Source organism: Pleuronectes platessa, chromosome 5 (assembly GCF_947347685.1).
Source record: "Pleuronectes platessa chromosome 5, fPlePla1.1, whole genome shotgun sequence".
Taxonomy (NCBI): Eukaryota; Metazoa; Chordata; class Actinopteri; order Pleuronectiformes; family Pleuronectidae; genus Pleuronectes; species Pleuronectes platessa.
The window spans coordinates 12267023-12290409 of NC_070630.1; the positions used below are offsets into that span (position 1 = coordinate 12267023).

Consider the following 23387-nt stretch of genomic DNA (forward strand, 5'->3'; position numbering starts at 1 on the left):
TTGGGTTTCACCATGAGAAACTAGTTCTGGGACCTCAATGGTAAAAACTATGGATTTTCTGGTTGTCTCAGTTTTTTTGGGGAGAATCCCTCATTTATGTATTTATTTGAGAGACATGCACCAAAAGTAATGACGAACTAACCGGAGAGAGAAATGCTAACCTCTCTCTTGGCCATTGACAAAACCTTAATTAAACCCTGAATGATGTAACGCTGACTGGAGAATAGGAAACTGAGGCACAGGGGTGTAAATCTGCCACATAATCCAGGTTATAATCCGTGTTTGCTGGATTAAAGTCACCTGCGGAAATTCCAGTTTTGTCATGGAGATTAAGGAGCATTGAGCCGTGTTGGTCTGGAAACTGATCAGCATCAATGCTTTCACAATCAAGTAGAAACTAACAAAAGGTGAGCATGCACGCAGAGAAATGAGACAAAGAAATGTAATTGAAAATTCTCTTTAGAATATATGAATTCACACTGACATACAATTCGCGAAAAAACTTCTTTGTTGTCTTGACAGTTAGTCACTGGAGTAAATCGTGTCCGTGGCTGAGAACGACCTCTGTTCCTGTGCTCAGTGCAAAATTTGCGTGTGAGCAGAGAGAGAGAGAGAGAGAGAGAGAGAGAGAGAGAGAGAGAGAGAGAGAGAGAGAGAGAGAGAGAGAGAGAGAGAAAGAAACTGGCCACTTTTAATCGCAGGAGAGACACCCCGAGCGAGCGATAGAGAGCTGTGACAATCCACTTAGTGCGCTCTGTAATCTGTTTAACCATTTAGTGAGTTGTAAAGGGAGTATGCAAACACACCAGACGCTCCGCAGGCTTTAGCGGCGCACAGGACAGTGTGTCTTCTTAAACTGGGTAGCAATTCAGTGCTAACACAGTTGAGTTGTGGTTGTGTTGATGTGTTCGAGGGCTGCTGTAGGCGCGGAGAGAAGCCAGGCCTGGAGCGCGATGACAGAGACCGGACCCAGCCAAATAGAAGATCCCCCAATCCAATTACCCTGTTCCTCTCTTTTATTCTCTCCTCCCCGTCCCCTCCCCTTCTCCTCTCCCCTTTTTTACGGACCTGTCTTAGGAGGAGCTACTGATGGCAGTGCTGGCTGCTGTTGAAGTGGCTGGCTGCTCTGCTTTATGGATCAGAAGAGTATGCAGGAAGGATTATAAGCAGCAGGTTATGAGCATCAAACATGACAGGCCAGCTCCGATTTAGGAGGGTTATGTAAATGCGCTTGTCGGCAAAATATGTTTTTCTCCCCTCAGTATTTTCTGCCTCGCTGGAAAAAGCCGGGCAGTTTGGTGGGGGGGGGGGGGAACTGAGCGGTGTTGAAGGCAGTGAGGGGGGGCTAAAAGAGAAGATTGTTATGGAGAATGATGTGTAAAAGAGACACACCATTAATGTTTAATTTTCTCCAGACTCCGGTGCCGCACCAGGGGCAAGGAAAAGTGTTGACTGAAGTCTTTATGAGAACGGCTGAGAGTGAGAATACATTATAGAGAAAGAGATGTTCCTTTTAGTCGGAGACAGTCGACAAAGTGACACGGAGGAGAGGAAGAAAGAGAAGAGGACAGTTCCCAGTTGGCAGACGGCACCTTTTGTCATACATTTGGCTTCTGCTGCTCTGAGACAGATATACAGCTCTGCAGGTCGTGCCTAATGGCATTGATCATTACAAGATTACCTCCTTCAGACAGGGCGAGCAGCATTCCAGACGTACAGTTAAGTACCATGACTCAGCTGGGGAAGGAAATATTGACTGAGAGGAGCAAATAATAACCGTTCTCCATGGAGGGTTCAAATCGGCAGCCATTTTTTTTCTTTCACACAGAAATGAGCTGAAACAATAGAGTTATGAGTTCACAAGCAAACACACACACACACACACACACACACACACACACACACACACACACACACACACACAAATACACTTAAATGTAATGACTGAAGTACTTATTTGTGTCTGATAGATTTAGCACACTGCTCATATTGAACATATATAGGAAAGTTTTAAAGCTATGGAGCTCCCCTCTTCTCCTCCCCCTTTCCTCTCAGTCTCCTCTCCTCTTCTCCCTTTCCTCTCCCTCTCCTCTCCTCTTCTCCCTTTCCTCTCACTCTCCTCTCTTCTCCGTTCAGTCTGCCACTCTGTTTTAGCAGAAGTTTTGATCAGTATCGTTGTTTAATTAAATTTAATTTGCTCTGTCTTGCTCTCTAACCAGCACAGGTCCGTACAGTTCACTGATAGTTATCTCATTCATTACACACATAATTCCCTAACCTAAACACAATTCAACACCTAAACCTAAAAACCAAGGTTTCAACCCTCAAAAAGGAGTTTGAAATTGTGAGGACAAGCCACAACTTTACTCTGGGTTCAATTATACATTTAAAGTCTCACAATAACTCTGACGTTTGACAATTTCCTTATGTTTCAAAATTAGATAGATTTGAAAGATCCCAAAAGAAACCCAGATTAGGTCTTGCTCCCACAGGTTTTCACTCTGTCCTCTCAGTGTCTCTCTGTCGTTGTTTCTTTTTCTCCTTTATGTTCCCCTTCCTCTCAATGTCTGCAGCTTTCTGTGCCCAGATCTGACTGCATGGAAACTATGTACAGTTGTGTATACATATCCCGGGCACGGCTGTCTAATCAGCACAGTGAAATAAGTCACTTTCTTTCCTCCATGTACACACTCATCCACGCAGACCGACTGAAATCTGTCAGTGCTCCGCTCTGTTTGGAAAATGCATTTTGGGGGAAATTATTTTTCAGAAAATGAAAAATAGAACAAATCATCTCATTTATTTTCCAAACACATTAATCAGAGTGAATAGTGCCATAGGAACCAATGTTTTGGCATGCGTGTTTATGCAGGTACACATACGGTGCAATTACTGTATACTGAGAGGAGAGGTTTCTATGTGGTCATTCTATATGTTGGCAACACATGAATGCATTGACTTAAGCTCTTTTTTTGTTGATCACAATCCTTTCGTTCAAAGTAAAAGTAGCCCAAGTTCTCGAATGTTATTTGAATCTGCACGTAATTTGTCATAAACACAATTATGAATCTGACTGAACACTGAAGGCAACTTGTGTGATGGTGTCGCTGCTTCTGACACACATGTGGTCAAGACCAGAAAAGTGTTGAGGTTCATTGAGTTGAAGGGATTAGATCCAAGTCGTCAGTCGAATGGGATTTTGTTTGCAGGGTGTCAACGTGTGTGTGTGTGTGTGTGTGTGTGTGTGTGTGTGTGTGTGTGTGTGTGTGTGTGTGTGTGTGTGTGTGTGTGTGTGTGTGTGTGTGTGTGTGTGTGTGTGTGTGTTTTGTGGCTATTTGTATTAGTGTGAGACTTGGCTTAACTTTTCTTTGTACCACTTTTCCTTGAAGTCTTACAGAAACTCAGGCGCAGTCACTCACACATACACACACAATCATGCATGCACATACAAGCACACACACACACACACACACACACACACACAGAGTTGTGCTATCTTTCCTTGTAGGCCAGATTGCAGAGCGCTTGGGGCCATGTTGTTTTGTCTTCTGACGGACAGGCAGAAAGAGAGCGAGAGAAAAAAAAGAGAGAGCGACTTACCCTGGCGGGTGATTACGCCAGTTTGACACCACAGACATGGTGGAGGGGGTGGAGGGGGGGTGTTCTGTGTACGGAGGGAAGTGAAAATGGCACAGTGGAAAACAGCGTGTAGATGATATGAATAACAATGTATGTTGTGTGTCTCCCTGGACCCCGATAACCTGCAGACCAGAGCCCAGTCCCTGTGACAGGCTGGCCTTTGTGGCCATTTTATCCCGCCTGTACACTTGCAAGGCAGAGCCGGGATAATCGCACCTAATCTAATTAAGGCTAAAGAGGGCCATGACTGAGGCTGGCCAGAAGCAGACCGGGCACACACACACACATGTGCGCACTTCAACAAACACAGCTCAGCAGCGAAATCCTGTTTGCATCAGAAAATAAGCTTGTCATATTGATTATGCAGATGAGACGCTAACTGGGGCTAACTGCCTCCTGGCCAGCCGGTTACAGCTGACACAGGCTGAAGAGGGGGATACAGAGAGAGGAAGAAAGGATTAGAACAGGTTCAGCTCCCTGTTTTCTTTCTAACATTTTGCATGTACCACTTCTAGGTTGAAACCAGCATTGTCCTCGCTTGTTAGGGGAGAGCTTTTTGGGGAAGGAAGACTTCTGAAACTTAGTTAACAAGCTGTAGTCTCCTCAAAATCATACCATACTAAAAAAATGTAATATAGAAAGAGTAGGACTGTGATTAATTACCATTTCTCAGTAATTTGGATTTAAATTAAGTAAGAATTATTTTCATTGTCAATGTGTTTATTTTTCGGTATCAATCAGCGTAATAACTTGAGTGACTCTGGACTCTCCACAGTCCTTACTAACTTCACATTTATCCACATAAAATCATATACAACATTAGAATTAGATTTAACAGCATTAAATCCCCCTTTCACTTGAAACTACCAACTTAAACGATTAACCAACTAATTGGTATGTGGTATGTCTGCATGTCTATTATTAACCTGTCTGTCTGTGTGTGTGTGTGTGTGTGTGTGTGTGAATTCACAGGTTCCTGTATGTGTACACACTTATCTTCAGGTGTGTGTGAGTGTGTGTGTATATTGTGTGTGTGTATGGTTTGTGCGTATTGTGTGTGCAGCCAGCCGGCAGCCAGATTGCTATTTCCCCCCTCTGCCCCTATAGAAAGGCCTGGGTATTCTCTGGATGAGGGTGTGATGTACAATTGAAGGGCAGGATTGAAACTGATTACCTTGTTAACTCCTGGCACCCACTGGCAGCTTGAAATAGACCTGAGCGCCAGGGCCTGATTTGCAAATGAATTACCTCTCGCCCGGCCCTCCCCTTCCCCTCCCCTACCCTCCCTCATTCTTTTCCCTTTTTTTTTTTTGTCCATTCGGTGCCAAGATCATCTTTTTATATTGTGCCATGACAGATGCTGTGCCGGGCTGCCATTGTTCCCCATCAGTTTTTCTGGGGCCGCGAGGAGAGCCAAAAGATTTCCACATGTGATTTTAACACAAGCATCGCGGCCCCCACCACCTCCCTCCCTGCCGTACAGCCCGGCGCTTTATTCTTTGTGTACCAGTACTGCAATCTACAGAGTTTTGAAGCAGGCGGAAATGTTGAGGAGTGTCATTGTCTCCGTCTCAATAATGGAGAGGTATTTCTCTGATTAGGAAAGGTTCTAATTGGGAGGTATGAAAAGGACCGCTGGCTATTGAGGAAACCGCGGGGAAATTGATTGCTCCCCATGTCTCTCTTTGGCTCTTTCTCTCTCTGTCTTTGTCCCGCTCTCCCTCTGTAACACACTAAAAAGAAGTCAATTTTCTTCAAAACTTGGCCCCAGGATTCAATTCCTTTCAGCACTGAGTCGGTGTGTATAGGCCGAGAACAGGGAGATACGGGCAGTCTGTAGGGACACACACTCGGCCTGTGATGTTTTATATGTGTTTAAAATACCTGTATGAGTGTCTGTGCGTTGCTTCAGATTCTCTTGGGTCAGAGTGACTTGAAGATGGTTCACCAGCTTCATCTTATACAGATGCACAATAAATTTGTTTCCTTATTCAAAATGACACTGAACACATTTTTTTGAAGACATGGGAGTTTTAACACAATCATACAGTTGTACCTTTTTCTCTGGTAAAGTTGTTTTGTTCTGTTTTAAAGATCTGCCACCCCGACAAACAACACTTTCAGGCCATATACTTAATTATCTGATTTGTGACACTTTGACTCTATAACGCTTCCCTTCCTAATTCTCAGTTGTGATTACAAATTTACCACGTCTAAAATTTAATTCCGCGTTTAACGTAGAGCGCTAATTGTCCTCCCTCTACGTGTGTTTTTCACACAGGAGGGCACTTTTTGTGATTCAGTCATTACAGCTGACGATACATTTTATAATTGTTCCGTTTGTTGTCGTCATGTTGTGCTGAAGTGGGTACATAGTGTAAGTGTCCCTAAATCTCAGTTTTTAGTCAGACGTACTTAGTGCTTATGAGTCAAAGGATGGTCTGTTCCAGGGTGATAGTGATGCTAAGTAATCGTGCGACAAACTCTCCTCTGTTACAAGCCCCGCAAAGATCTAAGACATTTCTCCAAGTGTGTCTGTCCACTCGTCCTTGTCCAGGTGTCAGATATGGGCCACATATGAACGTGCGTGTGTGTGTGTGTGTGCGTGTGCGTGTGTGTGTGTGTCAAAGAGGCCTGACATAAATCAACTTCATCCTTTCTTATTCCTCCTTTTTCTGACTTTTTTATTGACTGCACTTAACCCTCCCTCAGAGAAACATAAAATGCAGAATTTGTTAGCCCTACTTTTAATGGACTGCTTTTCTCTACCATTTTGGGATTATGCTAAAGTACAGCCCCCCTCCACTGGGAATAGGGGCAGCTTGCGTACCCGTGTGTGCGCGGGTGCGTACATGCTGAATTACATAGAAAGCATAGAAGCATAAGTCTGTGTTTTGTTCCCTCTTGTGTGTTGTGCATGGAAGAGTGACAGCCCGTGACTTACCCCTCCATTATCCCTTCCTGTGTGCGCGTGCATGTGAATGTGTGTGTGTGTATGTGTGACTCTCACCCTCCTCATAGCTCTATAAAACCCTGAGAGGTAGCTCTGATAGTAGACACACAAAAAAATACAATTTCAATTTCAATTGGCAGCCCTGTTAAAAAGGAGCCATAGAGATGGCAATCAGGCCTGCAGGAAAGCTGAGCTCCCTGTGTTATTGTGTGTGTGTGCGAGTGTGTATTCCTGTCCCTCGACTGCTTAATATCTTGCTTTTGCCTTCTATTAGTTGAACAGGCAGATGTCACTGATGTGGACTGTGTGTTAGTGCAGTGTGTGTTTTATCTGTGTGAGTGTGGGTATGCTTGCTCTGGTGTCACCATCACATCGACTCTTTAATAAATACGCCTGCCATTCTATCAAACAACATATGAATGCTCAATGACACGCTTGACAAGGCCTGCAACTGTGGCAAATGGGGATAAACACACACACTCACACTCTCTCACACTCACTCTCTCTTATGAATGTCTCTTTCACAGTATTACAGTGTCCTGTCTCCCCCCTGATGCTTCCCGCTTCTGCTCCTCTCCCCAGTATCTGTGACGGATATCAGTTGGATGTGTGAGTGGCTGCCGAAGGTCTGAATGTTTTGTATGCCAAGTAAAGGAGAAAGATACACGGTGGCTCTCTGGAATCAACAATCAGGGCAGCATGATCAATTCACGATGTCTTACTATGTCAAGTTACCAAAGATACCAAATCAGCATGTTTAACATTTTGAATGTGGTATTTAAAAAACAGCCAAAACAGCTCAGGACTTCTTAGGGTTTAGAAAAAAGCAGAGAGTGTAAAAAAGGTCATGTGATCTAGCGCAGCTTAATTTTGGACCCATGGAAAATAGTTGCCATTTTTATCAGTTCGCTAAAACGCTATGACTTTTAGCAAACTAGTAACCTCATTAATTTGGCATTTGTGCTTTGTTACCTTTGCCAAGAGAGCTAAGTTTTCATCTGCGTTTGTCTGTAAATTAGACAAACTTGACGGTTTATCATTAAAATGAAAGAATGTTGTGTGGGTCAGTAAAAAATCCATTCCATTTTGGTGCGGATTCGAACAAACGGGCAGATCCACATTTTCTTCTTTTCACTTACTTTAACATTGTGAAATGGGACATTTTCAAAATTGTTACAGATTTCTAAGGGAATAATTCATGGATCTTTATGACAAACATTTGACATTTCTGCAACTGATATCAGAGTGTTTGAAATTTAGTCCAGCTTGATTTAATTTTAGCAGACTGAGCACTGAGGGCCATTCTGGTTTTTAGCTGTTGTTAAATCAATGCAAAACTATTTCAAAAGTGTTAATTCCTCTACAATACTTGCACACTATAGGAGCAAATTAATTCTTATTGACCAATATACGTCTGCTACCAGCAGGACAGTCAAGTATTTGCCTTTACATGTACGGACAGTAAAGAAGTTAATATGGCCTGTGGATGAGAGCCTGTTACATGAAGTCCGATATGATGTGGTAAACATGGCCACTAGTGGACAGTGAAAGGGTTAAAGCTTCCCCACACAGGACAGCGGGCCTGAGAGGTAATGCATGGCTGATGAGTGCTGGGCTAATGGGCCGCTCTGTCAGCTGGAAATCAAATGACTGCCTCTGCATTTTAAGTCCCTCTGTCGCCTCCATTGACTGACTAAAGATATTCATCTTGGCCGTGTCAAGGGGTGGAGGGAAAGGAAGAGAAAGGAGGGGGGGGGGGGGGGGGGGGTTCAAGTCAAGAGCGGAAGAGAAAGAAGAAGAGAGGGGGTGATGGAAAAGAAGGGCAGGGCATATTGGAAGAACCTGAAGACCTAATGCAATTATCAGAAACTTGACCACAAATGACAACTCATCTGGTGCCGGCGCTGTAATTAATTGTCTGCTAGCAAGAGCGCAGGGGTTTTGTAAGGGTCTGTGGTGGGGAGGGTGGGGTGTGCTGGGGTGAGGGAGAGAGGGGAGAGAAAGGAGCCAGTGGGTGATTGGGAGAGGGCAAAATGACAGGTGAGGAGAGACAGAGGGAGGGAGATGAGGTAAGACGAGGCAACAGCTTAAAGATCCTTGTTAGAGTGCAGGAGACGGAATCGGGCTCGGACACACAGAAGACGCACAATGAGCGAGCGAGCGAGAGAGGCAGAACGTATCCACGGAAGAGACGACGGGAGGAAAAGTAGGCGATTGAAGTGGATAAAAGAAGGAGAGGAGAAGAAAAAAAAGAGAGCTGGAACGATAACGCAGAAAAGTGCCGTCAGTGTGATGGATCCAGTGTTGGATTGGTCGGTATTGACCTTGCCAGTGCTCCGTTTAACACTCATACTTGTTTGTCCAGTTTTACTTAATTGACCCCACATAACTAATTGCCGCTTCTTGGAAAAACAGTACATTACTCTCTCTCTGTCTCAGCCTCCCCCCCCCTCCGCTTGCCTTTCTCAGTCAGGCTGTCTGTCCTTATGGCTTTTAACTATTTCAAACGGAGAAGAGATGTAGTCCACACAAATAGGACTATTTAAAGATAAAATATGTAAATAACAATTTTTCATTAAAGTGTCTAATAAGGACTTGATCTAGGTTTTACATTTCGTCTGTGTATTTACGTTATCCAAAATGTTTCCCACAATGTTCAAACCCAGAAAATCCCCAATTTTATTCAAGGCGGTCACCTAATTGCAACATATCTGCTTTAGCTGTGGTTTTGTCTCTGTCTGCTATAACTTCAGGGGGATTGAACCACTGACCTTTTGTGTAGTGGACAACCTGCTCTACCTCCTGAGCCTCAGCTGCCCTGTTGCAGCAGTAACTTCCAGCTTGAAGCGAATGACTGAATGGTCAAACGTGACATTTATCTGACAGACATTTGGAAATTTGATAAAGATTTAAGGTAAAAAATAAATAATCCTTGAATATCCCCTGACATTTAAACAGAATGACCCTGTAGACTGCATATAAAGATAAGAAAAGTGAAGCCAGATCATCTCGATTGCCACCTGGTGGTTGGTCACAGTATTGTACACAAGCCTCATCCATGTTTCTGAATTGGACATGAACCAAACACAAGTGTTCAAGGTCAATTTTCCTGATAAGTTTGGTTTTTTATTTGATATTTGATGACATGATAATAGGTGAAATGCCAGCTGAGACTGACTCCTGATTGGTCAATTGCATGTATAATGGAGACTGCCCTGTCACAGCCCCATCCTTCAGATACTACTCTGCAGGTTCAGGCTCCAAATGCTCAAGATGACGCCGCTCATAGGAACATTTTTAGGTTGTAAGGCTTTAATATAACTTGACTTACTTGACTTACTAAAGGTAAAATAAATATAAGTTTTTAATGTGCCACAAGTTACATTTCTTGATTGAGGACAAACTAAGCTGCGGGATGTGACTGTGGCAGAGCCTGTGGCAGCATATTGTGAACCAGTCAGTCTGCTTCATCTCTTCATCACTCCTTCCGTCTCTCCCCTCCCTTTGCCAAGTCTATAATGTTCTCCTATGGTTGTCATAAGCAGGCCACAGTGTCTTCTGAGGCCTTGTGCTACACCACCATTACTATCTGGCCTGCCTCCACTACAAATTGGATGAACAGGCACTGACACATTTTCAATATTATTACATTAAACCAAGTGGATTTTGATTGATAACCTAATATTGGCCTAATGCAAAACATCAATCATGGCAAGTATATTAATTATTTAATATTGTGGCGTAATTCAGAAATCGATGCTGCCTCTGCGTTGAAGGCCCAGAGTACGGAGGGAGGGAGGGGGATGAGGGAGATAAGGAGAAAAGGAAAGCTCTGTCCCTGAAGACCTCAGCAGATTATATGATGTTTGGAAAAGAGATGAGGATGTAAAATGTGTGTGTGTTTGTTCCTGTGCTTGTGTGCGCCGAATGTGTCTAATGGATTGAGTGATCCCTTCGGCCCTGGTGCGGAGAGCACTGGACAGCTTGCCCTTGATGAAGTCAGGACAACGGATGAAAGAGAGGGAGATTAAATGCAAGTGAGGAGCTTAATAAAGGTTGAATCACAGAAATAAAAGATAGAGGGGGGGGAAATAAGATGTGGTTGTAAAAAGGAGTACGAGGGGAGAGAGAGGTGGAAGAAAAAAGCAAGAGGGAAATGAGTGGAGGAGGAGGAGGAGGGATGGAGCGCTGCGTCTCCCCTGTGTTAGATTGTTTCTCACTAATTGCGCTTCATTAGCGGATTACACACACTGTCACCACGGTAACAAATGTCTTGCTGTCTGGTTGCCGGGCGCCCATCATGTATAATGAATGTGGCGGGGTGTTTGTCAGAATGTAATGTAATTACAGCTAGATGAAGTTTGCCTTAAGTGGTTGACTTGTCTGCATGTGGCTCATTGACGGAGCACAGAATAAACAAGCAAACATCCCTCATTCACCACATTCTGCTTTTATCGTTTCTTTTGCTCCCATTTCTCCGGCATACCGTTATTTAGAAATGGTAAAGATGTGGTAAAGGCTTAACTTTGTGGTCACACGGGGTATGGCCTGATGGATGGATGGATGGATGTAGGGAGGAATGGAGGCGGGTGGAGGATGGGATGGATTAGACAGTATGTAATTTTAGAGATGGTGTAGATTTACACTGTGATGCTGCTGGCTGCATTAGCAACTGCCTGTCGATAAGCTTTCCTTCCTCTCAGTGTGTTCACGCAAACACACACACACACACACACAATCACACACACACACAGTGATACGCCACGGCCAGGGTGGAGTTGTCAGTAATGGGGGCCAGAGTTGGATGGGGGGGGGGGGCTGCTGGGATCGGGGACGGGGGCTGTTTGTGTTCTCTTGATCTTTTGATTTCCACTGCTGCAAATTTGAAATGTGCCAAAATTGCATCTATTATTTACTGCCAATTTGCTCTTTTTAAAACCGACTGCTCCCCTCCTCCTCCACCTCCTCCTCCTGCTCCACCACTTCCTCAGCTCGCCATTCTGCTGTTGCTTCCCTCATAATCATACGCACATTTTTTATTAATTCACAGATAATAAACCCCCACTTTCTTCTCTGTAGTTGGAAATTATTATTATGGCTGCCAGCAGTGGGGCGACAATATTAGTCCATCTCTGTCTGGCAGTGATGCAAACACGCACACACACACACACACACACACACACACACACACACACACACACAGCACAAGGGTCTGAGGGGTTAACAATTATGATAATTCCTTATTATGTTTTTTCTTCTTCTTTTAATTAACCAAATTCTTTTTGATGTCACTTTTTTCACACAACCATTTCGATCCAGCCCACTTAACTGAACTTAGACTTAAACAATGTAAGGGTTTGATTGTTAAACCATTGCTGACTTTACTTCAGCTAGAGCTCAAATGCTTAAATCGATTATTCGGCTGCAGAAGATTACTCTGCAACCATTATGATAATTGGTTCATTTAGTGAGGGGAAATTACCAGAAAGTCACTGGTTTCAGCTTCTGACACACATGCGCGCGCACACACACACACACATGGACACATCACCTTGTCTTGTTCTTCATAACTTGTGATGCTACTTTCTTGCCATTCAATAGACGAAAAAATGCATTGAGTGATCTGGAAAATATAGAATAATAATGAGGAAAATTATTGTTTGCTGTTGCCCCAATGTCAGAATTAGCCACAGGTAATGTTCCAGTTATATGTCTTAAAATATTCAGATGCAAATTTGCATAAAACACACTTGAATAGAGTTTGTTCTTCTGTCTCTCAGGTTTTCTTGTGTGTTTGTGTGTGTCTGCAAAAAGTGCTCTTTTCATTAAATGACGTTTTTTGTCGGCACTTTATTTACAGTGCGGGAAATGTGTTGTTGTGTTGCAGGGATGCCGCGAACATCAAAGCGAGATTAGAACATCTGGTAAGTTCCATTCGACACCCCCCTTTTATCCGCCATACGCACACACACACACACACACACTAACACACGCTCACTCACGCACTTTGATATCTGCATTCCTAATGAAACCTCCGGAATTGGAGCTGAATACCTGCAGCTAACAGGCAGGGAGAGAGAGAGAGACACAGAAAACTGAGCAAACAGGAATAGAGGGAGGGTGGCGTCTCCCCTAGGGCCTGGTCCGGCTTTTATATCAGTGTTTCATTTATCCCCAGTCCTTCTAAAACACACACACACACACACACGGGTTATCCTCTCTGTTTTGTTGTTTAATTGTGGATATTTGCGGGAGTTTTACTTGCATGTTTACCTGTTTGCACACATATGAAAGACTAACTATTGGACAAGCACACACACACACACACACACACACACACACACACACCTTCTCTCTTCCTCTCCCTCCTCCTGTCAGCATGGGGCCTTTCTTCAGTCGTCTCCCATCCATGAATTGAGGTTCTGCTGGAAACGCTCTCCTGGGACAGCCCTGAAAATTTAATAGCCAACGTTTCCCAGGTTTCTCTTGCTACTTGCTTTAATGCGGGGTCATAGTGCCGTGCAACACAGTGAAGAGGTTCTCTCTTCTCTTTTTGGGTGGGAAAGAACCAAGGTTTGATGTGCCCCATATTCCAGGGGATGAATTATAGACAGGGGTCAGCGAGGGTCCCGGCTCTCTGTGGATGTCACATGCCCTCCCCTCCCTCGCCTCGCTGCATACTAAAACCTCAGGTCCCAGCACCCTACGCAAATGACCCCCCGCCCCACCACGTGCTACGCAAATGACCCTGAATATGCCACACAAATGAGTGACCCCGGAATTCAAGCAGCTAAACGTTAACGCTCCACTACAGCAAGCGGCAGATCAGACACAGTTGACCTCAGATTTCAACGTTAAGACGCAGAATTATTCCTTTATGATATTATTGTGTGTATTCAGACCAGTGATTGAAGTGGGAGTCGAATTGTGTCTGTGCAGACTCAGTTTTCACAGCTTTCTGCTCATTTTTTAGATCAATACCATTTCAAGTTTCACCCAAAGTGCATTCATTCCACAGATGTTACAGTTACCACACATTTAATAATTTATCTAAAGCATTTGTGGTCTGGTCTGAGAATTTACAATGTGAGATAGAGAAGCATCATCTGGGTACATGTTTTTTCTTTTAGTTTTTTTGTTTGTTAAAACCAATCCTTGCTTTGCTATTCTCTGTTATAAAAAACACAGATCCTCTGTAGTAGAGGTCTCTGATAGGGAGACTGTGGTCCAGGTCTGGATTCAAACACCATCCTATCAGCACCTGGACCTATGATGGATCAATTATTAAGAATTGTCCAAATTTTACTTTTCTAGCCTATAAGGGAAATGGTTTAGCAGCCCAGGAAACTCTGAGACCAACTGCATACGTTGTAATTCATCTCACATGACGACACTCAGCCAAACAAAACTTTGATTCCAATGACCATTCCGATCAGAGCTGGTGGACATACCCGGACAGATGATATTGACAGATAAATAAATATTATACTTTCAACAGTCATGGGTTGAACACACACAGACAACGATACAACTTATTTATCAATATATTTTACACTGAATCACGTTAGTTGTCATTTTTCCTGAATTGTAATTGAATATCCCCGTTCTAACGTGATTGGTTAACACATCATCGTTTTGCTCTGTGTTAGAGAAATGCCAACACAGTCTATTGTATGTTCATTATGTTGCCCCCCCCGCTGTGCACATTTTCGAAGTCACTACTGGATCCTTGGATTTTTGTGCCAGAATTCGGACACTGGGATGCAGCGACTGATGTTAAATATAGTGCATGATGTAACGCTCCAGTTTAGGAGATGTCTATGGCCTGGGTATGTCAGTGTGATGGATGTTTTGCTCCATAAAAGGTGGTGTAAATAATTCAGGAGAGGGTTACGTACATAAACGGCGTTAATCAATATGTGTATGGGCAGTTATATCTTGGGAAACATTAGGACGCCTCTGTCTCGTGTTGACGTGAGTGCTCCTGTTAAAGGCAAATGGAGGAATGTGAACTCATTTCAATAAGTGAGAGTACAGACCAATATCACTGTGTGTGTCTCAATACTTCACGCATAATTGGCCAAATCCACCTTGTATATAAATATATCATTTCATACTAATTCACTGAGGTTACATAGCATCACAGTACTGAGGGATTTACACCAGATTGTCTTTCACTCAGTCATGGTCTACCAAGGTTTGCTTTTGCAGACACAAGTATGTTTGTGTTAACGGTAGGTTTCTTGGCAGGGGTTAGTGCAGCCAGTTTGCATCTCCGTGTATTGTTTTTGTTGTTTTTGCACTAAGTGGACCTATAGGGACAGATTACAGCATGTTTGTGTTAGATTTTTTTTAGTTGCCGCTGTGTCTTTATACTCATCAGGATAGCTCCGGAGTTGAACATTACACATTTGCACACTCGGGGAGACACACACACACACACACACTGGTATGTTTACCAGTGCATTTTTTGGTGTATAGTGAATTTTAAATAGCCAACCTGAATACGGACAGTTTGAATTTACGGGTGTGTTTGTGCTTATGGGGAGATTGCACCCCAGTCGTCAGCTCGCCTGGGGAGCGCAAGACCCTGATTACTATTCGGGACAGAGAACTGTAAATAGTGGAGCTCGTCCCCCTCTGAGGTAGAGTTTGCAGGGCTGTTCATAATGTTGCATCCGTCTCTACTTCTCACATATTTCTGTTGATTACTAAACAGGCATTTATGACTTTTTCGTTGATGTTCCGCTCTTGAGATTAGTGTCGCCAGGCTGCACCCGCTCTCTGTCAAAGTTTAAATGAATATGACAATCACTTCCTTATATTCATTTGAACCCTTTGCAATGGTTTTTCAGTAAGTGCTCCACTGTTTATTCATAACAAACTAAATATCTGCTAAGACTACACATTGATGTGACAATCAAGCTTCTGTTCAAATTATTCCGGCGCTTGATTTTTCATGATGAATGCTAACATTACCTCCTCCTGTTAAAGTAACCGTATGAGTGATTGACTGGAGCGCTAATTAGGTAGGCAATTAAGATGTATGTGGTCTGAGGTTTGTTTTATTGTTCACGTTTGTTTTTTTGTTTTTCAGCAGATTGACTGAATCTCACGATCTGTAGCGATGCAGAGAAAAAAGACTGAAGTTAATTGCTCCCAGTGCTCTGCGATAGTTCGGCTTTTGTACACGCACACACTTATGCATCCAGGCGCGCACGCACATGAACACACGTACACAAGTACCTGAGTTTGAATTGAACGATTCCTCGCTCTGGGAGGCGAAATGGAGCGAAAAAGTAAAAGAGGTGGCCTACAGCAGCCAATCAGTCCAGATGCACAGCTTCACACAGCGAAGTAGAAGAAAGCCAGCAGCTCAATCAATACACGGGGAATCAGCCTCATCAGGATTATTGGCTCAACCAGCACACACACACACACCCTCACACACTGTAGGGTAGAAGAAGAGAGAGGGAGATGTTTCATTAGTTTGAATAAGACATGATGTTAGAAGGCAGGAGAGGCTGGTTTACAGGTTCATCTAGTGTTGCTAGTTTAGTTAAGATGATGACTTAGACTAAACAGAATTTAAATTGTCATGTAGGAGTCACAATTTCTTGTCTTTTTTGCTCCATTGGACAGTTTCTTTAAATCCAATAATAAGGTCAATTGAAACTTCGATTTTGGGTATAATTCAGCTTCAATTCCCATTTTCAATCAAACAGCCACATTGTTTGAATTAGATTGTTTATAAATGTTCAATAGGACCTTACTTAGTCATGGATCTATTTGAAAAGAGACCTCAGAATTAATCTAGTAAAATTCAAATGCACATCGGCAGAGCAGGATAACTAATGCTTATATAGTTATTTTTGTGACACCACAAAGTGAAGTATTTCTGCCTCCTTTAAAAGCTGGAATTCAACTCTCAGTGGGGGAGAGGGGCAGTTTCTCAAGTTTTGTCGGGACAGATTTATTTTCTCAACACTTTTTCTTCTCCAGCACAGGATATTTGTTTTACAAAATCAGCCCAATTGTTTGGTCATTGTCGAGCCTGGTGTCAGAGATAATCCTTGATTTTAGATCTTCTAAAAAGCTATATACAAATATGCTCTATTAAAATGTTAAGCAGACAAATAATATCTTCAGGATGTAAACATATTGATGATAAAAATAATATATTGGTTTTATAAAGTAATACACGAACACATCTGCCAGCTTCCCCTCAAAACTTTTTCGTATTGTTCTAATAGTCTCAACATAAAATAGTAAAATGATGAAAGCTAAATAATTAATATTGGAGATTTCTCAGTTATTATTTACACAGGTGTAAACAAGTGGGTTCAAAACCATAAAAGAAGATGAGCCTGTACATTAACTTTCTCTCTTGGATTTTACTCTTGGTTGATCGTCCCTCGACTCCTATATTTGTCTAAGAAATATTGCATCAACATTTTATTTATGAAACAAGATTCTTTGCATCATTGGAAGTTTGTGTCTTTTCCAAAAGTGTAGAGCAGCAAAAGACAACTTGGGAGTTGTTGTGTTTTGACATGTCACCAGACAGTTGTGCACATGGATCGCTTCAGGGACCACTGGTGTCTCCCGCATGTCCCTCAGAGGGTTGAAGAGTTTACTGAGGCAAATAGCTCGGTGGGCCTTCACTGACAGACAGGGACCAACAGCTGTAGTCAGGAGGACGGCACACACACACAAACGCAGCATCACCGAGCATGACACTGAAATGACCCAGAGCTGTCTCGGTGAAAAGACGCTGAGACGAGTTCACAGCTCAGAAATATAATTATTTGTAATTGTTTCTTTAATTTATTGTGCCTCTGTCTTTGCTGTCAAACTGTAATTGTCTCATCAAACACTTTCTATTTATCTCTTTGTGTGTCTCTTTCTCCTCCTTTGTATTTCTTCGTCTCTAATATGATTGTAGAGGATAAAGAGGTGAAAACAGCCCAGAAAGAGAGAGAGAGAGAGAGAGAGAGAGAGATATTCTGGACAGATAATGGAAGATGTGGGGGGTGCTGATAATCGGCAAACAGATTTCCATGCTTATTACACTAATGATTTCATGATATTTGATGTGGCGGTGGGGGATGGGAGGACGTGGGAGCATAGGTGGAGGGGAGGAGGGGGGGTCTCTCTTTCTCTTTTTCTGTAATCTCGACGGCGCGGCTAAATGATGGAGTAATTTGAGTGACCTCTGACACGGGGCAGGCCCAGACGTAATTGCATGTCATTCTGGCACGGGGTGCGGCGTGCAGGGTGCGAGGGGGGGGGGGGCCTCACAAAATACAAAGTGTCTCTCCTTTCACGCATATCACTTGCTTTTCATGTGACCCCATCACTGTCTCGCTCTCCATCTTGTTGGCTCTCTCGCTGCGGCTCACTCCTCGAGTGTTTCCCCCCAAAAAAGAAAAAAAATCGACCCCCCAAACAAAAGAAAAAGATTGCATTAATTTTCAAATGATGATATTACATTAAGCGCAGCGATCTCATATATCAAAACGTGAGAACTACTCCCTTACTGTATGTGCTTCATCTTAATGGTATCGCTGGATGTCAAGGGCATGGAGGAAATTAAATCGGAAAGTGCAGATAGACCAAAGAAGATATTATCTCTGGATGATTGCAGTTTTGATAGGTATTCCAGTGAATTTCATTTTCTCCGGATGGGGGGAAGATGAGTTAGCCTGCACATTTGCTCATTTTTCTTCTACATGATTTATGTGAGTTGAGTATAAAACTCTCTCCGTCTCCCCCCTCCCCTTAACCCCCCCCCCCCCACCAAATCCCCCTTTATCGGAAACACATACATGCATGCGCACCCACACAAACACACACGCATATGCACATTGGGTAGTAAATTACTGCCTTTTGAGTTTGTATCTCAGCCGGGGCAGTTTATGTTAGTGTGGTCGTATGTGGGCAATCTGCAGTGCATGTGGGTGTTTTTTTTTTTGTGTTTGTACGCATGTGCATGTGTGTTTGTACTTTGTGTGTCTGTATGAATACACGCGCCCCGAGATAGTGGCAGAGCCATCAGCGGGAATGATTCCAGGGAGACGGGGGAGTGTCATTACTCAGACTTGTTTACATTCTAAATACGTAATGAAATCTTGTTGGTAATAATGACGGGAATAAAAGTTTGGGAAATTGTAAAAGTGGTGAAGTTTGAGAAATGAGCCCCGGCCTGTGAAATAGCATTTGGGGGCAGGAAACGACATTATTATGCAGTGCTCCTGCCTGCCTGAGACATGAAGATGAACTGCTGGCGGGCCATAAAATGCTGTTAGCCCTAGCCTGAAGTATGGCACATTGTAAAAGAGCCCTGATCCCATATTGCCATTATATATATAAAAGTATCGCCATACACAACATTATTTTTCATATAAGATGAGCTTAGATACAGTGGCCCAGGCCCCCCAAATACATACACTGATAGGCAGATTTTTTTCTGCCTCCTTATAAAATATATAAATAAACATATTGCCATGGAGCCCATCTCTGCCCTGATCTTATAGACTTCGATATTAAAAACAGAAATATTGCATTTTCCAGGGGCTCTGTTTTCCCCTGTCCTCTTTTGGGTATGGGATATATCAGTGTGTTTGTTTGGGTGCGGTGGGGCGGCTGGGGTGTGTGGTAGGAAGAGGAGGAGATGCAGAGGAAGCCTGAGCGAAATGCAACAAATGAAAGAAAATGGAAACAGATGAATACTTTAAAAATATAATGAGATGAATATTGAGCATATCAACTCCAGCATAAAGAGAGTTTGCTGAGGTGGGCGTCTGCGTATGTGTATATTGAAACTGTTTATTGACAGATAATGATGGTTACAGTGGTGTAATTTAGATTTATGTCACAGTAGATGGACTAATGATTTCCCTGATACCCCATCGTTTTTCAAGGTTTGTTTTTTTAGGATGTTTGAAACTGTTTATTTGGATTCTTTACTTTTCCAGTTGGATATGTGAAACAGGATAATTGTGATATAGAGATAAGACTCAGAATCCGACTGAAACTGTGACGATACTGAAGAATTTTTTACAGTTGATATTTAAATACCTGTTTTACAACTGAAAGATCATTGAGGGGTCATTTGGTTTGTATAAAAATTAACAAATGCACTTTTTGGGGGTTAACCTTTGTCTTTTACTTGACACTGTGGGCATGGACTCTTAGAGAAGAAGACATAGACAAACGCACCAGTCTACATGTTTTGGTTCCTGGTGCAAACATTTCCACATTCCCAAGATTTAAGTGATTTGTCTTATCTCTTCAATAAGGAAATTGAAGCTTGTAGTAGTTTTAAAACTAATGGTAAAAGTGACAAGTGGCTAAGATTGCCAAAATAATTACTGTTATTAAGAACCTAGGACAAAGTTCTACAATTGGAGGGGTATAAATAAAAGAGGATGCATATGCCGTTGCTCAACTGGTATGCGCAAGAAAATAACATTAGGTACATAAGTTATAATTATATAATCATAATTTTTGCATTACTGAGTTAAAATGTACAATAAAAAATAAGACCAGTTGCAGAGGAGGGATTTGTGGTTGCTGTATGGTTCACGTTCAAAAGTAAAAAGATATTCTTGCTAATTGTGGTCAATAATATTTAATAATTAATGACAAGTATATTATACTGTAATACAACTTGACTTGTAAATCAGTTATTACTTAAAACTTGTATCAATCCCTGCCTGTTCACCTTAAACTAGTTTTTTTTGGTCTCACTTAGTCGCTGTCAGTGTGAATCTGTTTACCACGTGTGATGCTCTAAGTTGTGGAGTCACAGTAGAGATGAGATGAGCTGCACAGGCTGCTGCTCCTCGGAGCTTCCAGTTCACCGTGTCTGTTGATTCCAGAGCTCAACTAATCATCAGGCAGACCAGCAGTGCTTTACACTCTCCCTCTGACCCACAGACTCTGTCAACCTCTTCATCGCTTCCTCGTCCCGCCCTCTCCCCTCGTGTCTCTTCCCACACTTTTCTCAGTTTCTTGTTCATTCCTCACTTGACCCGGCACGGTGACTCGAACTGAACATGGTTGTGATGCTGACACAAAACAAATGGATGGACTAGATTAAGTCAGGACAGGGTGACTAAAAGTAACAGGGAGTTGAAGCAGAGAAGTGTTTGCATGCGTTGCTTTTGTTATTTTTTCTTATAAAGTCTTTGCAGCAGTGGCGTTTTATCCTCATCTGTTTTTCTCCTGTCGGTCATAAATCGACTGCTCTGATAGAGAGACTAAACTACTTAGTGAGACAGTTTGACCTGCTGACCACAATCTGGCCGGAGATAGCCCATCTGACCTTTGTTCGACTTCTCCTTGTCTGCACTATCAGGCATTTATTCATCTGTCAACCCACCACACTTTGCTTTATCTGCTCAGCCTCAAGTCCAATAATAACAATAATAATAACAGTCCCTTGGAGCGGAGCATGACTACAAGTATATTCAAGTTTCTGCTAGCAGCGCCTCATTATACACAGTGTGGCATTGTTTTTACCAAGTGGAGTGAGGGTTATTTATTTTCCTAATGGGATGTGTTTATTTTTGACTAATGGGACAGACGCTGGGCACTCAGGCTCAGTGAAGCACGTCTCAGTGTGTCTGTCGTCGCTGTGGTGAGGTAAGAGAACAAGCTGGAGGCCGACTGCGAGCCTGCTGGACTTCCTGTCACATTTAAGGCAAGAGTTAGACTGAGTCAAGTGGGTGTGGGTATCAGTGCTTAGCAAAAGGAGCCCAGTAATAGTAGATTCCTTTATGACAGCTACTCGAACAGGAGGAAAGTGAGTGGAAAAGAAAAAAGAACTTCATCCACACCATTCATGACCAGATTTCATGAAAATGTTTCCTGTTATTATCAACAGTTTCGGAATAAGTATCTCAAGGCCTGGGGTCATGAAGCTAAAACACTCAGATGCTCCAACAGGGAGGCAACATGTTAAGGACTTGTGTGCTCCAGCTGAAGTGCTGGTCGAGTAGGGACAGCGATCACCCAGGTCTGCAGAGGAAAGGAAAGTATAGGTTTTTAACTTCTTTACCAGGCTCTTCTGGTGAAAGCTTTTCTTGAGGAAAACCATGGGAAACATGTGAAACTCTTCTGGTCTTCATGTTGTTGTGTCCTTGAGAGAGACACCGATCCCTAATCTACTCCAACGGAGCAGGATAGGTCAGTGCGCAGGAGCTTAGATAGCGTTGGTGTGCGTGTGTAGGTAAATTACTGTGATTCACAGTAAGTACAGTCCGTTAACTACATAAATGGCTCTGGAAAAAATAAAAGCCACAACATTTTTATCATCTCTCTTGATATCAGATGTTGTCTGATCACATGTCCATATTCTTTTCTTCACTCTCCGTTTTTGTCTACAAATCTTCCTGAAGCTCTGAAGAAAAACAAAAGCAACTCCCTGGTTCGTCTTTTGTCTCGCTCTTGTTCCCCTCTTTCCACATAGTGTATTTAAATGCTGCTTATCTCCAACACACACACACACACACACACACACACACACACACACACACACAGAGTCCCTCTCCCCGTGTCTCATGTTTGTTTGTGTGTGTCGAAAAGGCACAGTTCTAATTGTGAGGCGAAGCCACATCAGATGCAGCGGGTGCCTCTCTCCCAGTGGGGGGGGGACACTGATCTGTCTCTGGGGAGCACAATTAACGCCTTTTTATTGTTTACTAATGAATTACACACAGCGGAGGCAGGCGTGCACGTGTGAATTAGAGTGAAAAATAAAGAGTACGTTGGGAAGAAAGAAACATGAAATGCCATGTGTGCACTTGTGTGGTTTCTGTATCATTACACTGTAAACCTGAATGCTCAAATTTATTAGTTGGAATAGGCAGTGGAAACATATTGTTTAAAAGTTCTATTTTCTCCTTTTTAGCGTTTATTTAACTCATAATTTTTGATTTACATTAACTTTTGGCAGATTGTGTAACCACTAATTAAAACTATAAATTCATAGATACTCATGAATCTCGTTTTTCAACATCATTTACACCAAAAGTAAATGGTGAATTTAACAAAGACAGATTTGACTCAGGAGCCAGGTTAAGGTGAAAAACTAAAATATCTGTTAATGAAGGCTGACTAAAACAATATCCAATATTAAACATGCAGAGAAACACAAGGAACAGAGAAAAAACTACGGAGCAGAACTGAGAGGGACGAGAGGAACAAGAAAAACTGACAGAGGGAAACCGAGACGTAAATACACAGGGAGGAAGGATGAGTGGACACAGGTGAAACACATGAGGAACATGTGAAGACAATCACAAGCGCGGGAACAGGACGAAGACAGGAAATAAAGCTGAAGACACACAAGGAGCACCATTTCAAAAATAAAATAGGATAAGGAACAAAATGTCAACATTCAGAAAGCTGTTTAGTAAAATTTGACTTTGTCTGGATGCAAATTGTTAACCGAACTGATAACTATCAATAATTATTTGATGGTATGTTTATATATGTCTAACTCAAGCTCTGACAAAGAATAGAGGACTCAGGAGTCTCACAGTAACTAATCTGATAATCAAATAATTGTGTTAGTCTTTATTCAAGCAAAAATGCCAAATATTCAGTATAGTTAACTGAATATGTTTGGAATTTAAACGGTTGAAGAAGATTCATATTCTTGCATACTTTTTTTCACATTTTTATGAAAAGATATCCAAAGATGATTCGATAATAAAAAAAAAATGTACTTGCAGTAAAAAAAAAAAATTAATCAATGCAGAGTCACACACGGCAAAAATATAATAAT

At 42.4% G+C, this 23387-nt stretch overlaps 1 protein-coding gene across 1 annotated transcript in view; it reads left to right on the forward strand.

Moving 5' to 3' along the window:
• Positions 1–23387, forward strand: part of rsrc1 (arginine/serine-rich coiled-coil 1) — a 116696-nt gene that overhangs the window by 28815 nt on the left and 64494 nt on the right. Inside the window, exon 5 of the mRNA XM_053423605.1 lies at positions 12480–12516. Coding sequence (XP_053279580.1) covers positions 12480–12516 — 37 coding nt within the window. The remainder of the gene's footprint in view (positions 1–12479; positions 12517–23387) is intronic.